This window comes from Petromyzon marinus, chromosome 46 (assembly GCF_048934315.1).
Source record: "Petromyzon marinus isolate PM22_M1 ecotype Great Lakes invasive population chromosome 46, UKy_Petmar_22M1.pri1.0, whole genome shotgun sequence".
Classification (NCBI taxonomy): Eukaryota; Metazoa; Chordata; class Hyperoartia; order Petromyzontiformes; family Petromyzontidae; genus Petromyzon; species Petromyzon marinus.
Genome location: NC_133712.1, coordinates 16,202,913 through 16,221,461, shown reverse-complemented (window position 1 = coordinate 16,221,461; position 18,549 = coordinate 16,202,913). Strand labels below are relative to the sequence as shown.

The window sequence follows — 18,549 nt, the reverse complement described above, 5'->3', positions numbered from 1 at the left end:
TTGAGTGCTCCAAAAACCACGGCGCGTGGCAGTTATTACAAATGAGCATTTTTAAATGCAAATGTGAACAGTCAAGTTCACAAAGTCATTATGGCTCAGCGCCGTTCATTCCACCTCACCAATCCATCCTTGTGCCAGAACCTGCAACGTATCGGCCTTGGTCTGATCACCACCGGTTTAGCTAACTTGTGGTGCCACTCCAATGCCTGTCCTGGGAACCAGCGCTGCGCCATGCCTGCACGGCTGTCCATATTCTAGAACGTGTTGCTTACGTTACGATGCAATGGAATTATGACTCTATCCTGTCATTGAATTTCTGGCGTCCCTCACACGCGCCAGTTCAAAGGGGCCAGAATCTGCTAAGCGTAATGTAATAAGGGCGCTGGAAGCAGAAGTACCTTTGGTGTTGGAGGTACTAAAATATGCAATCTGACATAGGTCGCAAATTGAATGAACACAAATTGAGTAAATACTGACGACGGGAGAAAAAAAACAGCCATACAAAGAAATTGCCATCGTGACTGCAGGAATCCACTCTTTTTGGTTCTTTCGACTAAATTAACGTAGAGATAGAAAATTAATAGATCACGACGTTTCGATCGCAACACAATCAAACGTCCTCGGGTGAGACAAACACAGCAGGAGATCCTCCTTCGTCAGCAGTTCTCCTGCTCTATTTGTCTCACCTGATGACCGGTTGCTTGTGTTGCGATCGAAACGTATTTTCTATCTACGTGACTTTACCGAAAGAACCGAGTAAAGAAATAGCATTTTATTAAATTCTCGCATGTTATACAATGTTGATGGACTGCTGTATTTATATGTAAGAACATCTGGAAAGTTTTGAAATGGGTGAACAAAAACAGATTCGAAGACTTTGAATGAAAGAGAAAGCATGTAAGCACACAAATTATATCGCCTCGGGAAATATCATGTGTCCAGAATATACAAAACAATAACCACAATGCATTTAAAAATAGATACGCGTTCAAGTAGAATTTGAAAATGCTCAATCTACATCTTTTCGAGGCTCCTAATAATGTACAAATATGTTCCAATAACTGGCAATCACAGGGCCAACAAGTCTGGTCCACCCTGTGAAGCTTCACGGACGAGTCAACAAATGTACACGCACACAGTCTGATCAAAGTGTTGTTGTAGTTTCGATTTAAAGCTTTCGTGACTGCAATGATTCATCTTCTTTGGTTCTTTCGGTAAAGTCACGTAGAATGAGAATAAAATAATACATTGATAAAATAAAATAACACAATAATATTCTCACGACGTTTCGGCCACAACACAAGCGGCCTTCATCAGGTGAAGGGACGAGACTGTCTGGTAGGACAGCGCTGGAGTCCTCTTGTGTTGTGGCCGAAACGTCGTGAGAATATTATTATTTTATTTTATCAATTTATTATTTTATTCTCATTCTACGTGACTTTACCGAAAGAACCAAAGAAGATGTTGTTGTAGTTGTTAAAATGCAGGCTTTCTGATCAATTCTAATCACTTACGTGGGCACGAATTGTCTTATAAAGCTATGGAGAATTGTGTGGCTTGATTCAAGACCAGAGTGATTCGGGCTCTTAAAGGTAAATAACTTTTGTATCACAAATCTATAAACTAAAAAGCTACAACGAAACCAATTTTATTCTACCAGGTAAGGCCCACTGAGCAATGTAGCTCTTTTACAGAAGCGAGCTGGCCACAAATGATAGCTCAACGAAGTGGCTTATCATGTGGAAATTTATAGCAGACAAATATTCTAAATCCGCGCTTCTTAAATGTGGAGGAAAAAACCGGAGGACCCGGAGAAAAATCCACGCGACCACGGCGAGAACATGCAAACACCAAATATACAGACGTCAGGGGGTGGGGAATCGAACCCACGCCCCTCCTGCATACCGGGTTCGGGAGCACTGATGTCTCAATGCTTAGCACAGCAGTGGGTGGCGATCACATCTCTGTTGGTAGCCCTGAGATAATTATTTCGCATAAAGTGGTGCTCATGTTAATGATATAGAGGGCTGACAAAGTTGACCCCTGACAAGGATTTCAGTTTCCAACCTTTGCGAATGCTCTGACACTGCACCACCTGGTCATAACGTGATATTTATAATTCGAAAATCCATCAATAACTGACATTTAAGAATTAAGAAAAATTGGTCGTAATGTGGTAAACAACTCCTGTTGCAAATACAGATGTAACCAAATGGTGGTGTTTGGGCCATCACACCAACCAGCAACAATATAAATGTTCCAGCTAACACCAACATATTCCAACTAACACATCACAAGTATTCTTCTCACAAATGGAGTCAACCATCTAAAGAAACTGTTCAGAGTTTTTGGTCATATAATAATTTGTTTTGGAATGTTCCTCTTTGCATTCTAGTCCATCGAATATTCCACTTGACAAATGACACACACGATGAGCATTCGTATTACCCGACTCATCAGCGTCTCCAGCAGGCTGCTTAAGCGAGCATTGAGCTACCGTTCACCTGCGCTGGTTGCCCTGAGGCAGGAATGTAAACTTTACTCCCATGCTCTCTGCATACGACAACCGCTGATGGTTGACTTCCAACAATACAGCACTGAGGTTGCGAATATATGGACAGAGTCAACCTAAGCCCTAGGTGGCTTTAAGATGGCTTAGCAAGAATGGGTTTGCATCCAAATTGATTGCACGTATCTGGTCTATGTGAATTGAAACTAAATATTGGGTACTCAAGATTTCCTGCCACATGCCAAACACTTAACACAATTGGCTAAACGTGCCAATGCAGAGCCTTCCTGTAAAAAAAAAGTGTCCGAGGGTTTCCCAAATAGTTAAAAAGGGCATTAATACAACTAGAACCCAAGAACAGGCTCCAAATTCACTTTCCAACTGCGAGTCAATTGCTATGGTCACAAATTGTAACCATGACCCACGTTAGCTATTGACAAGAGTAAAAGCGTTTTCACATCTGAACAAGCCACAGGGCAGAACAGTTGAATGCCCCCAAGTAGTCTGGAATTTTCATTCTCTCCGTAGGACTGCCCCCCTTGACCTTCACAAAAAAAATGCTCGTTCCGTACACCCCGCAAAAGTACGACGGACTTTTAAAATTGCACATTCCTTGGCGACGGACGTCATTGCTTTTCTTTTCCGCGGACCCGTCTGTAGCAGCCCTTCAGACCACCAGGGGGGTCCGTGACCCACATGTCGGGTGGGATGAGAGACGGTGGCGGTCCTCAATAAATAACGGTCACAAGAAGCAGTCCTTAAAGAGCAACCGCATGTGGCTCTGGAGCCACAGGTTGCCAATGACTGGGGCACCACGGTGGCTATGAGATGTTAACTACCTCGCTTGGTATACAAGAGGACGTGGGTTCGATCTCGACCCTGACGCGTGCTGTACATTTGGAGTTTGTGTCTCTCTCTCATCATCATTATCACGGTGGCTATGAGATGTTAACTACCTCGCTTGGTATACAAGAGGACGTGGGTTCGATCTCGACCCTGACGCCTGCTGCTGTATATTTGGAGTTTGTGTCTCTCTCTCATCATCATTATCATGGTGGCTATGAGATGTTAACTACCTCGCCTGGTATACCAGAGGACGTGGGTTCGATCTCGACCCTGACGCGTGCTGTATATTTGGAGTTTGTGTCTCTCTCTCATCATCATTATCACGGTGGCTATGAGATGTTAACTACCTCGCCTGGTATACCAGAGGACGTGGGTTCGATCCTGACTCTGACGCCTGCTGCTGTATATTTGGAGTTGCATGTCTCTCCCCGTGGTTGTGTGGATTTTTCTCCAGGTCCTCCGGAATCATCAACATGCATTCATAGTATGTGGCTGCTATACATTTCCAGATGATGATGATAAGCCACTTCTGTTCAGCTATCATTTGTGACAGCCAGGTCGCTTCTGAAAAATAGTTTTATAGCTCAAGTGGCGCCTTACCTGGTAAAATACAAAAAGATATGCCCAGGACGCCAAGGTGGGTGGGGGGGTGGTGGGGGCAGGGAGTTGAGGGCAGGGTCGGAGCCATAGGGGGGGCTGGGGGGGGCTCAGCCCCCCTGAAATTTTGGGAAAGTCGGTAATCGGGATAACCGGATATCCGGCTGCTGCAAAATGCTGCAGGCTGCCACCTTGTGCTGCCCTGCAGGCTGCCACCTTGTGCTGCCCTGCAGGCTGCTTGAGCGGCAGCCTTTCGAACTTATCAAACTTATTAGCCACATCAGCGGCTCCGACCTATTAATAAACTCTGCGTTCAAATCCAGTAAAATGTGTTTTATACATTTGTGGCACCCATTGAAAAACATTACACTGGATATCTCAGAATATTGAAGTCAGCCCCCCCCCAAAGTCAAAATCCTGGCTCCACCCCTGGTTGAGGGTGAACTGCAAGGCGGTGGTGGCGGTGCAACGTCGTCACTGGAGGAAGACGTCTAGCTTGGGCTGGTTTTCCGGCACGGTTATTTTGTGAGGGCACCGCGCCAGCCCGCCGGGTGGACGGCCCACTTTCTTCTTAATCGGCACCAGCACCGGGCGGATTTCAGTCACGTTGGTCTGCAGCGGTAGCGAGTCAAGGGGCTGACCGCCATTCAGTGGAGCATAGTTTTGGACTTTACGCGTCTCTCTCTCTCTCTGTGGTCGCGTGGATTTTTTATCCGGGTCCTCCGGTTTTTGTCTCCATGTTTAGAAAAAAAGCGCTTCAGATTGTTCGTCTGCTCTAAATTCCCCACGCGATAAGCCACTTTCGTGGAGCTATCCATGTGGCCAAGTCGCTTCTGAAAAAGAGCTCAGTGGGCCTTACCTGGTCAAAAAAAAAAGTTCAGTTTAGTATAGTACTCCTGTTTGAAACCTATATTTTGTGCTGAAATTCGTGCTGGGCTGCATGGGGTGGGATACTGCTGATCTCCACTGGTGGCTCTGCACTCATGGTGTGAATTCCACAAAATTATGACGGGTACCAGCCTCTCTGTAGGAAAACCCATTGATAACTACCCACTAAAAGATACTCATTTTATTGACCTGACGATGGGCTGAGCTAATCCTTGACCAAAATGCGAAATTGAAATGTTCCAAGTTCGAAACATGCAGTACCATGTTACTATATTGTACAGTGTGTGACCTTACAGTGGCAGGAAAGAGATACATTAATACATTCCATATCCAGACAAATGTGTTCATATACTTGATAATGCCATATTTCTTGACAATGCATGAAAAGGATACAGGTTCAATGAACTTTGTTCTTCCTCCCATCCCATCAAAACCTGTCCGCACCTGAACACAGAGAAAGGAACAATTATTAGTATTTCTCTTGAATATTATTTTTCATCATTCTCAGGTGAAGAATTCATGTAAATACATATCCAGCTAGTTAGCCAATGGCTCAAGCAAAATACTTCTGCTGTCACTTCAATATATCCCTCAACTGTGTGATGGTCAGTTGAGCTTGTGAGCCAACAGCACGACATAGCTTTGGGTTTATGTTGGCAGAGGTAAAACCCATTTATCAAGAAATGCTCATTTTCGATGGGGACCCGGTGACAGAAACCTGGTTATGGCGAAACAACATTAACATTATTTTTCAAATACTGCTGTACATGGTCAAGGTCGTGCATCAACAATTGGTGGGGGGGGGGGGGTACGACCGGCGCAAAAAATACACACGAGGCTAAGAGAACACATCACATACAAAAAAAATACATTCATAATGTAAAATCTGCGAAGCGTAGCCAGCAACTGCAAGCACGCGAAATAAAAAAGGAGGTCAAACGGTGATTTCAAGTAGGACAAGGGTGGCGAGGTTTTGCATCCTAAATATTTTTGCTCGGCTATCCCAGAGATCAGGGCCCCCCCCTGACCGCTGTTCGTGCATCGTCAATGCCCTGTTCGTACGCACCGAGCCTTTTGTCGAGCAGCCCTTGGGTGTGCCCACGTATGACCTTTTCTTGAACAGCGTTGAGGTCTTCAGAAAGTGCGACATCTTGATATCATCCTCGCTGTCATTCTCATCCTGCAAATGAAGAGAACAAGATAACGCTCAGCTTCGTCGTCATCGCAGCCATCAATGTCTGCCGGCAAGGCTCTTCCTTGATGGTCTAATTATGAGCGTTTAAGTACGTACGTAAATAAGAGGCTTTTAAGTACGTGCAGGGCGCTCTCCGCTTTCACGACACAATGTTCCTGGGAACCCACGTCTGAAATGCTGCCTCAACACTTCCACAAGGCATAGCATAGTCACAAAACCTACCTCCCAAGTCTAACAGCGTCCAGCAAGTCATCCCTCTAAGGTCGATACAACTACTCTATGTAATCCAAAAGTGTTTGCCCTATGTGAAAAACTGTCCATTACCATAAAAATGTGCCACTGTTCAGAGCTGGAAAAGGATGCAAGCACCACCCTACTGCTTGTTTAAGAAGTGAGACACTTTCACTTTGTTGACAGGATCAATTTTATGCAAGATTTAACACTCCTAGAATGTTTCTCAAATTATTCTGATGTCGTACGTCAGCCAAAAACTGCAATGTAAATAATTGTACAACAGCGTGCCAATCCCTGAACAATAATTATTTTAAATCTTAAAAAGCAATATGAATTCATGAAATGTAAACAAAAGCTGTTTAAATTTTGATTTAAAGCTTTCGTGACTGGAGGGATTCATATTCTTGGTTCTTTCGATAAAGTCACGTAGAAGGGAAACAATAAAATAATGAAAATATAAAACAATAAAATTCTCACGACGTTTCGACTGCAACACAAGCAATCATCATCAGGTATGAAAACCACAGCAAGAAAATTTGAAAAAAGTGGCGTTTTTTTAACATTAGCACCACGGAGAGCGATTTGGCAGTTATTCTGATGGACGAGTCCATCTATATTCTTAGTTTTTTCGGTAAAGTCACGTTGAAGAGAAACAACAAAATAATAAAATATATATATAAAACAATAAAAAAAATTCTCACGACGTTTCGACCATAACTCAAACGGTCATCTTCAGGTGTGTTGGTTTGCATAAATGTATTTTTAAACGGCGCATTTATTTATTTAAAAAAAAAACGTTAGCGTCACGCGCAGCGATTTGGCAGTTTACCCAGGACTAGTCCATCTATATTTTGAAAAGAGGAGGGGGGAGACGAAATTTCATAATGTATGCTGTCTGAAAGCCAATGTAAGCGTGAACAATCAATTAAGAACTGAAATGGTTTATCAAATCTTTCCAATGATTGCTAAGATAGAATCCATCTTCTCGGTTGAAATTGTCTCTGTGCTTGTATATGTGGATAGCCTCATGAACGAATCTCTCATGGTAGCCAGATGGCTTGCAAATAACCTCTGTATTGGAGAAGTCAATGTCATGTGAGCCTGCTGAATTATAACAGTAATCTGCCAAGGCCGAGGTGTTGGTCCTACCGTGTTTTAGGTCTGCTTTGTGTTCACGAATGCGGTCCGAGACATGTCGTTTGGTTTCTCCAATGTAACTCTGAAGGCTAATGGTTACTCCGACTACACAATCCGCAAAGCTATCACTCCAACCATGAAGAAGGACCCTCTTGAGGAGCTTTTCAAAACCATCACTTTACCCTACATTGCGGGGATCACAAAAAAGATCTCCAAAATCTTGAATAAACACAAGATCCAGGTCCGATTCAACACATTACATAAAATCCGTGATCTGGTTCTGTCTGTAAAAGATGTGATTCCGGACATACAGTACCCTGGTGTCTACAAACTAAGTTGCCTCTGTGGTAGTAGTTACATTGGATAAACCAAACGCCATGTCTCGGACCGCATTCGTGAACACAAAGCAGACCTAAAACACGGTAGGACCAACACTTCGGCCATGGCAGATCACTGTTATAATTCAGTAGGCTCACATGACATTGACTTCTCCAAGACAGAGATTATTTGCAAGCCATCTGGCTACCATGAGAGATTCATTCATGAGGCTATCCACATATACAAACACAGAGAAAATTTCAACAGAGAAGATGGATTCTGGCTTAGCAATCATTGGAAGGATTTGATAAACCATTTCGGGTCTTAATTGATTGTTCACGCTTACGGCGGCTTTCAGACCGCATCCATTATTTTCGTCTCCCCCCTCCTCTTTTCCGAACATAGATGGACTCGTCCATCTGAATAACTGCCAAATCGCTCTCCGTGGTGCTAACGTTAAAAAAACCCGCCACTTTTTTCAAATTTTCTTGCTGTGGTTTTCACACCTGATGATTGCTCGTGTTGCAGTTGAAACGTCGTGAGAATTTTGTTTTATATTTTTATTATTGTATTGTTTCCCTTCTATGTGACTTTACCGAAAGAACCAAGAATATAAAAAAGCTGGGTAAATTATCAATAAAACAGTCCTGACATGAAGCAGCATATAACATTGAAACACAAAGTTCATGTCAAAGTAAGTGCCAAAGGCAATGCTAAGCAGCTTTGATATCACATACGAAATTTTAATCAAGCATTTGTCCATGTACGATAAATTATAAAACAGATCTTTCGTACCAAACTAGAAAAGATTTAATGCATGCTAAAAATGTAATCTACAAAAGGAATAAGAATTGGCCATTTTATCAGGTTTGACTTAAACATTATTTTTTTGCAATATGGATTAGGTTGTGCTATCTTCTTGCAATGAAAACTTCTAATGTTCAATTTTAAGTTAATTTGTTTTTCTTTCATGTAAACAAAAATACGACGTGAGAAGTGCACAATTTAATCAGAATACATTTGAAATATGAGCACCATAATAAACCCTAGATAAAAAAACATGATCATATTTTTCGGTGGTATAATCCACAAAATGCTATTTCAGCAGTTATATGAAAACGATAAAATTGTTGCTTCAAATTAAATTCCAACTTTAACTACGCGCGTCTTCCAGCTGTGTGGCACAGTGGCTAGAGCACTCGACTTAGATTCCCGTAGGTTCAAATTCCAATTGAGGGTGAGCTCAGCCAGACAATCTCCAGTCTTGTGACATCAACAGCGGTTGTACCGAGGAGACCGGCTCCCCCACGGTATGCATTATGAAATATACACGGACGCGTCAAGCTTACCAATGAATAGGAGCACATCCCTGTGCCAATGCTGGCAGGGACACGCTGTGACTGTGTATGGGGCAGGCAATCAATGCAGTGAACAAGTATACAAAAGCAAAGACTACCGAATAACAATTTGCTATCTAAAAGTGGTCAACGTTAACATGGGGAGGATGTTCGCATCTTTAGCAAGCAAACAATTACGAAACTTTGCAATGCACATTGCACTCACTTTATAGAAACCTTTGACGCACCCAAAAATATCAGCATCTCTCCTTTTCACAAATGACCCACAGGGATAGTAAATTGAGCTCAGGTGGCTTCTCTGAGCCACTGCTCGAAATTCCATATTCCTCTGGCAGGGTGATATAGAAAATCATCGTCACCTCCTACAGACGACCTAATTGTATTGCCCTAGGAGAGACGATGGACTAGCGGGGTGGCTAAGTTGGACCAAGAGCAGGATGTAAACTCGCTAAATCCCCATATAAACCTTCATGCCCCTGCACGCGATCCCCACTCGGGTGAGAGCAGCGAATCACCCCCCCCCCCATCGTAAGGTCTTGCCGCGCCAAAATCAGATTTCTGCGAGCCGAGCACTGATGAGCATTAACCTATAACGGATGAAAGAAATACAAGGACGCATGCAATTTAATTCTGGATTACTACAAATAATTGTATTGCCAGCCACGTGTGTATGTTATGGCGAATATCAAACTATTTCCCTTCAACGTATTCAACTGCAGATAGCACAGCACAAGAAATGCAAACGTACACCTGAACAAACGAGACAAGCAGATGATTACAACAAATTTTGATTTCACCATCTCCGAAGCAAGCGTTGTAAAACAAATTGACAAAGCCCATTGTGTTATTATTTTTTAAATCCCACTGGTAATCATGAACTCATGAATATGCATTCTCCAGACTATGGGCATCCAACAGCAGTGCCATAAGCCACAATATAATTGACTTATCATGCTAAATTTATTCCAACATTTCTTTTTAACAATGTGATATAACAAGTCGTTTGTTCAACATAACCGTTCAATTAATTATTCAACGCAATTCTAATTATTCCACAAATGTGTTCAGCATTACCCACAATGCTTTGGAACATAATCAGAACTCCCCCAGGCTTCCAGTTCTTTTTTTTCCAGAGTACTTTTATGCGATTCACTTTTCATTAACCTTTTCAATCACATTCTTGGTTCTTTCGGTAAAGTCACGTAGAAGGAAAACAATAAAATAATAAAAAAACATAAAACTATTTTATTGATTTATATTGATTGATTTATATTTTTATTATTTTATTGTTTCCCTTCTACGCGACTTTACCGAAATAACCAATAATATGAATCCCTGCAGTCACAAAAGCTTTAAATCAAAACTTTTTAATCACGTTTACTGCTAGCACTTGCAATTGCAACACATTAATATCAATGTACACTAACTTTTAAGTACAAAAATTACGACAATTTTCACAATGCTATTTTGGCAATTACTTTAAAGCCATTAAATGCGGGGTGAAACATTCTGTTTTCCCCACACATTTATTTTCAACTTCCCACAATGAAGAGATTGTGCATGCTACAATTTGATCTTTGTAAATTCACTCTGCCAGTTTCAATCACCCAACGAATCTATACATAAGATGCACCAGTCTGGCCGTCACGCGCTGCATCTCGCAAACCGCTAAGTCACACAACAACAAAAAATATCTCTACACGACATTTTTAGCTAAATCGTCGCCTTTCCCAATCAACAATTCGCGCCCAAAATATTAACAAAACGTCCAATACAAACGTAAGGGAGCCAAAATCGTCCAGAATGGTGACCCGTGTCGTATTGGTAGAGTTGAACTATTGGGAGGCTGTGCTTTCCCATTCACAGGCAGTCCTCGACTTACCAACGGGTTACGCTCCCGAGACCCGTTCTGAAATGTGTCATGGCTCAACAAAAAAGTGAAATCATTTTTCAACTCATGAATAAGAAGAAATATTGTACATTTGCATGCGATACTCTAATAAATACTGTAGAGTAAATAAAATTACAACATAAAGTAACGTGAAAAGAATATTTTTTTAAAAATATATTTTCACTTAACTTGAGTCCTGGTGCTGGTTTGCTTGTCGGGAGGGGCGTTGTGCTGGGACTCATTACGTCTCGCGGAGGATCGCTCCGCCGAACAAAATAGTCCCGCGGTTCGGTTTGTAAGTACGACCGAACGTTCTCAGGTCGGACGGTAAAAATAATAACATCTTACGGCGGTTCGTTCGTAAGTAAGTCGGACGTTAGTATCTTGGGGGCTGCCTGTACTTATATTGAAACCCATTCAACAAGACGTCATCGTCTCTTAAAACAAACATATGGCTATGCTGCAGTGACATCACTCTATAGGCCTGAATAATGACGCGATGACATCATCACACTTACTGCCAAATCCTTATGCAATGTACAAGCGGGCAAATGTACAGACAGTACTAGCTGCAAATAATAATTGATACAATGTGGCTTTGGAAGTGTACAAAATATGTAAAATGTAACATACTAAAAATAACTGTGCTGTACTTAAGCACATATGTGTTCGGCTTGTTGTCACAGTGCAAATTTTATAATGCATTTACGTAAAACAAATGTCTTCAACTTAAGCCTTTAAGGCTGTCTCGTAAGGTGCAGTTAGCCAGCGCCTATTAAGGCAATCACACCACGCAAAGCGAGTATTGTGGACAGCATAATTTCTGACCAAATCTGTGTGTAAGCACGAAACATTTGAGAAAGCACTCGTTTGTGGCCGAGTCAACCTAGGGGGAGGCCCAGGAAAGATTAAGATTTACATATTCATGGTTGGGAACGCAATCCATTACCCAGGATTGTAATGGAGTGCACTAATCACTGCCCCACAGTTCCCCATAATACAAATGCCTGCCCACATATAACACGCACACACAATCATACATTCATGCATACATTATAGAAATGATTTCTCAACAATGCCGAAATTATTATAAATTATCAACTTAATAATGGCAGTGTTTGTGCGTAATAAACACCGTTTGAAAAAAGTGTATAAATATCTTCCAGATTAAAATAATTATTATTTAATAAGAAAACATCTATGCTGACACTGAATAATTAATCACGTTGTGTTCCACATAGTACATTCACTGTCACACATAATGTGCTCAATAATTGAAAAATTCTTAAATTATTAATCACAAAACACACACACATTTAAATGATTGAAAATTACAATAAATCCCACCTAATTTATCAACATCAGTCCACTTATTCCTACCCACATATTTAACCTTTACTATGCTGAGCATATTGCAGTAGTATAAAACATCCCAATACAACATAACAAATATTTTTCAGCAAATGCATGTGTCCCAGTTTCAGCCAGCCAGCAACACTGAGGTTATTATGGCCATCCACTTTCATGATAATTTGCATCTCGCCTTAGACACATGACTGTACAAAAACAAATGCTACATTAACACATTTGAATAAAGCACGTGAGTCTACATGGTTCGTGGTATACAAGCATAAGCCAACGTCATATTAATTTCCACTGCTTTTACAGCCCTTTGCCATGGTGGTGTGATGGTATATTCCTCGCCTGGTATGCAGGAGGTCGGGGGCGTTCAATACCGACCCTGACGTCTGCATATTTGAAGTTTGCATTTTTGATCCCGTGGTCACTTGGATTTTTTTCTCCGGGTCCTCCGGTTTTTCCCACCACATTTAGAAACATGCATTCAGATTATTTAGATTATTTGGCTGCTAGACATTTCATAATGATAAGCCACTTCGTTGAGCTGTCGTTTGTGGCCAGGTCGCTTGTGTAAAATAGGCTTATAGCTCAGTGGGCCTTATCTGGAAAAATAAAAAAATAGTTTTCGTGATTTGATTACCGTTCGTACACTTTGCACTCCTATCATATTTTTGTGTTGTTTGTTGCTAGAACTTTCTGACCCGCCCCGACATCTGTGAAAACGAGCTTCATAGCTCATCGGATTCCTCCAGCATAAATAAATATTCTGATTCTGAAGTGCTGGATGAAGGCCTCCACATGGGATTTGTTTGACCATACTTCATTATGCAGGTCATTGTGGATTGCTCCTGCTGGGCCATGTGACCATCCTTCTAAGTCAGCAGTTCTTAACCTTTACCACAGCCTTGCACCCCTATGGTTCCCAACTGTTAAAAAATGTAGAATGTTAATAAATACGTAGGTTTCATGAACCAAAGTAGTTGTACTTCGGTGCCCGTGCTTAATTTGCGCTTTGAAGATTTACCTTCTAAAATAATCTGGCTATGCCTCGCACCGCCAGAAAGGGCATCACGCACCCCCAGAGGGTGCGTGCACACCAGGTCAAGAACCACTGCTCCGAGTCATAATGTGGGAGAGCCCTGTGACTATGGCTACGCTTTTGGTGTTTTCAGACCCATGGTCAGTCCATTGTGCCCATCGCATGATGGCGAGGCGTTTTAACCCCACAGTGGGGGCAACACCTCTCTTGTGGCCAGGAACCAGAAATTGTTGAGAGGCAATCTGAGAGCACTGCCGTAGATCGATACTGTTTCAGTAATTACATGAAGCCCCAAGATCACAACACCCGTTAATGTGCCTGATTCCGCCAGACCCCCCCCAGCAACAAAGCCGGGTTGAGGCTGGATTAGTGCATGGACAGGTGACCACAATGCCCAACAGGTGACCACAATGCACAAAGGACGGGTGACCACAATGCACAAAGAACAGGTGATCACAATGCACAAAGTACAGGTGATCACAATGCACAAAGAACGGGTGATCACAATGCACAAAGAACAGGTGACCACAATGCACAAAGGACGGGTGATCACAATGCACAAAGGACAGGTGATCACAATGCACAAAGGACGGGTGATCACAATGCACAAAGGACGGGTGATCACAACGCACAAAGGACAGGTGATCACAACGCACAAAGGACAGGTGATCACAATGCATAAAGTACGGGTGATCACAATGCACACAGGACGGGTGATCACAATGCATAAAGGACAGGTGACCACAATGCACAAAAGACGGGTGACCACAATGCACAAAGGACAGGTGCAATAGATGTGCTGTGTGCAGCAGACAGCAGTACAGGAAAAAAAAAACCCTATTCTTTTGCATTCTCCCACCCACCTTGACAAACCTGTACTGCTGAAATAATGATCAAATGTCTCTCTCAGCCAGCCATGTGTGAGGAGACCCTTCATCCAGCAGTGAAATGTTAAACGTTGGAATGCGCGTGTGTGTGTGTGTGTGTCCAATGTGAGAACTTGCCTTGTTGTGAGAAGGAGCTGCCTTGCTAAGCTTTGCGGCTCTGTAAATGCGCACAAAAAGAAACACAAGCACACAGTTTTACACGTGTGGCGATCATCTGTGTGTGTGTGTGTGTCGTGTGCAACATTATGAAGAGTGTGCTGTGTAACGTAGCACTATCGTGAAGTCCACGCTTTACAGCCAAGGCTGCCACATTTTACGTCGCGTAACAATCCCGTCCAAAGTTGCGGCAGTAGCACTTGCTAGCAATGTCGAAGGTTACAACAAGCTTGGGTCCTGGTAGGGGGTTCATTGAGAAAGCGTCAACATTGCCCGATAGACTGGCCTATGCTCTGGGAATGTAAAATGTCCCCTCACGTAAGCACATTTTAAATATTGACCGTGCACTGTATGAGCTAATGTATAGTTTTCAATGCAACTTAACACAATACAGTGGCCCATCCACAAATTTATTTAAAAAAAGGGGGGGTTCTTTACTTGTAGAAAGGTAAGAGTGAATAATCACCAACCTCCTAATTACATTTCCCACAAAGGTGGAATTTTCAACATTTCAGCATTGGTTCATGGTGGGCAACAGATACGAGTTCTCTCTAAGACGTATGGTCACCAGGAGATTACATTATGGTTTCTTCCATGCAGCTCACTGGCTTGAGACGATCATTTATAATTCGACCTGAACATCTGGTTTCAATCACAGATGGATACAACGCCGCATTTTAACCTCGGGTCCCTCAACGTCAGAGGCAGGCTCAATGCTCCGACGAAGAAATTACAAGCAATACATTTTTTTTTTATTTTTACCCTATAATTTAAAAGGTAAGATTGACGAAAATGCAGGCGAGTAAGGAAATTAACCTCTGGGCACACCACATTTTAGATAGGCATGACGAAGGCCCCAACCCCCTAAGTGATTTACACCGCAGTTAGCCTCACGTGCCAAGCTTCATTACAGCAAACCATTACTCTTGCGAGCAGCAGCCCCTTCCGTTCAACCATCCGAGGCAAAACGGAGCAATACATTCTCCGTTGTTGCTTTTGTAGCTGGCAAATGGGGCGTAGGCCACAAATTGCCTGCAATACGGACATTATCCGAACAACAAGCACTGTTTAAGCGATTTGGCGCAAGGGGCGACACAGATGCTTGTTAAGCCGTAAAACCTAAAATAAATCTGCCGTTGCCCCGCTCTAACGAACAAGACAACAGTGCTCTACTCTGTCAGTGGTCCCGAGACCAGTCATATAAATTCTATATTCTAATGGCAGGGGCCACTCTGTACTTAGAAGAATGACCACTATTAATTTCTTACAAAAGTGGTACTTATTTTATTAAGCTCGGAGAAATGAATGGCAGCCTGTCGACTGAAACGGGAGTGGAAACAAGACGTATATTGACAACGATGAATGCCTGCAATGTGAGTCTTTAAATAACTAGTTTTCACATGATTAGCACAAAATAAAATTATTCCCATTACCAAGCAATGCACATTACACATTGCATCCATGTGTTTTTGTGTGAATTGTGGGGAATTGATCACACTTGCATACCAGGAGGGTGGGGCGATGGTCAAGGAACTACATTCAAATCCCATGTTTCAACCCCAAATTCTAATTGGCCATTTATATTCCCACGTAAAAATGTGATTCTAACGGAGATAACTGTATGGGTTTCTGCCACAATTCTATTGTGAATCCAGCTTAGCAAAGATTCCATGCGCTCGCGCACAGCACTTGCCCAAGCAGTCTGTTAAAGGTTCTTTGCCTTTGTGGTTAGATGTGTACACACGTGTACACTTGCGCAAGTGCGCTCGTGCACTCACGTGCTTGCAGGCGTGGGTATGTGTACACTGCTGCATGTGTGAATGTTTGGAGGCAGTATATATGTAGCGGTTAGCTCACCGTGCTGCTAACAAGTTCGATTTCTGCTTACGGCCAACATCAGAGAGCATTACCAGTCCCCGGGCCTCTCTCCAAGGTCGATCTAGCTTCAAATGAGTACCAGGTTCTGTGTGTAAACATCAGCATTGGTGCTGGCCACCCACACCCTCATGTGCCGCGTCGGCCTTCATAGGTGCTGTTCGCGATGAGCCCTTGCCCAAACAGTCGGTTAAGGCTATATGGGGGGGGATCTTTGTTTTTTTTTGTCAAGTGTGGCTAATATCTCTAAAGAAGTATCGAGACACTGCACCTGTTATGAAGAATCATCTTCCTGCGGAGAGATTCACATCATCTTTTAACAGCCACAATGGCAACGCAGCTGAACCCCCTGTAATCAGCCATCCATTCGTTGACTCATCCACCCTTCTACTTGTCCATCGACTCCATCCAGCCATATACTCCTCTAAACGTGCATTCATCAGTCTAATCCATTTCGCAATCTCATCTCATTAAAAAAAAATGTTTTACCAGGTAAGGCCCACTGAGCCATATAGCTCCGCTTCATAAAGGACCTGGCCACAAATGATAGCTCAACGAAGTGGCTTATTACGTGAAAATTGCAAAACAGCCATATACTCTAAACGCGCGATATTGATTATAAATATGGAGGGAAAAGCCAGAGGACCCAGAGAAAAATCCCACAAGACCACGGGGAGAGAGACATGTGTGTATGTGCACGCGAACACACAAGTGCGTGTGTGTGCGTGTGAATGAGTTGGGGTGGAGGCCGTACTTCTCGGCCAAGCCGTCGGCGTGCTTGCGCTTGGCAGGGCCGCCTGCGGAGGTGCCCGGCTGGGGAGGCGGCTCCGGCGTGTCCGGGCTGTAGAATCCGTCCGGGTCGAGATGCACGAACTGCCCCCTTTCTGGCCTCCGCAGCTCCAGTGGCGCTGGGCTGCACGTCACATGGTCCAACCCAACCATCAATCAATCAATCGCCTTATCTACTGCATGTATGCAGAACCGACACAGCATCACTGTGGTTACTCTCTTCCTCTGCCCATGACCGACTAAATTTCCCTCTACAGGGTGGCAGGGGAGGCGCAGTGGTAACACAAGTGCCTCGCACAAAGAAGAGCCTGGGTTCGATTCATGTCCTGGATGCCTTTCTGTGTGGACTGTGCATATTCACCCCCTGTTCCGCATGGGGTTCCACTGGGTTCTCCGGTTTCCTATCATAGCTAAAGAACAAATAAACAAAAAATCCCAGTCAATGTAAATGGTGCTGGCAAAAAGAAATCCCAATGTTGAAAAATTACCTGTAAATTACTCAATTAAGATGACACGCAGCAAAATTGCCCCCTACTCTGCAAACTTGGCAGGACCTTCAAAGAGTGTATTGAGACTCAGTGAGGCATTTCTGGGTAAATAAGCATAATATTAATAATGAATCATCCATGCAGTTGTCTGTTACTCTTAATGGTTATGTACTAATATTGAACATTTACATTTTGGACTAGCTCATCTTCCTTCATCTTTCACCAATCTACCCATACATTCGTGCATACATCATCCCACCTGTTTCCAACCTATGCATCTGTGGTGCCATTCACTCAAACGTCACACAATAGCCCAACACAGTCCCGTGAACAATTTCGTACCATACAGTGAGGGAAAAAAGTATTCGAACCCCCTGCTGATTTTGTACGTTTGCCCACTGACAAAGAAATGATCAGTCTATAATTTTAATGGTAGGTTTATTTCAACAGTGAGGGACAGAATAACAACAACAAAATCCAGAAAAATGCATGTCAAAAATGTTATAAATTGATTTGCATTTTCATGAGGGAAATAAGTATTTGACCCCTCTGCAAAACATGACTTAGTACTTGGTGGCAAAACCCTTGTTGGCAATCACAGAGGTCAGACGTTTATTGTAGTTGGCCACCAGGTTTGCACACATCTCAAAGAAGGATTTTGTCCCACTCCTCTTTGCAGATCTTCTCCATGTCATTAAGGTTTCGAGGCTGACGTTTGGCAACTCGAACCTTCAGCTCCCTCCACAGATTTTCTATGGGATTAAGGTCTGGAGACTGGCTAGGCCACTCCAGGACCTTAGTGTGCTTCTTCTTGAGCCACTCCTTTGTCCCCTTGGCCGTGTGTTTTGGGTCATTGTCATGCATGAATACCCATCCGTGACCCATTTTCAATGCCCTGGCTGAGGGAAGGAGGTTCTCACCCAAGAATTGACGGTACATGGCCCCGTCCATCGTCCCTTTGATGCGGTGAAGTTGTCCTGTCC

General features: G+C 43.0%; 1 protein-coding gene across 1 annotated transcript in view; it reads right to left on the bottom strand.

Annotated features, from left to right (window-relative positions):
- Positions 1-509: 509 nt before the first annotated feature.
- TRAIP (TRAF interacting protein) overlaps positions 510-18,549 on the bottom strand; it is a 63,888-nt gene continuing 45,848 nt past the window's right edge. Inside the window, exons 12-16 of the mRNA XM_076074260.1 lie at positions 17,044-17,202; positions 14,376-14,415; positions 5,907-6,020; positions 5,234-5,284; positions 510-4,564 (exon numbers count right to left, since the gene is read on the bottom strand). Of these exons, the coding sequence (XP_075930375.1) occupies positions 4,427-4,564; positions 5,234-5,284; positions 5,907-6,020; positions 14,376-14,415; positions 17,044-17,202 (502 nt within the window). The 3' untranslated portion in view covers positions 510-4,426. The remainder of the gene's footprint in view (positions 4,565-5,233; positions 5,285-5,906; positions 6,021-14,375; positions 14,416-17,043; positions 17,203-18,549) is intronic.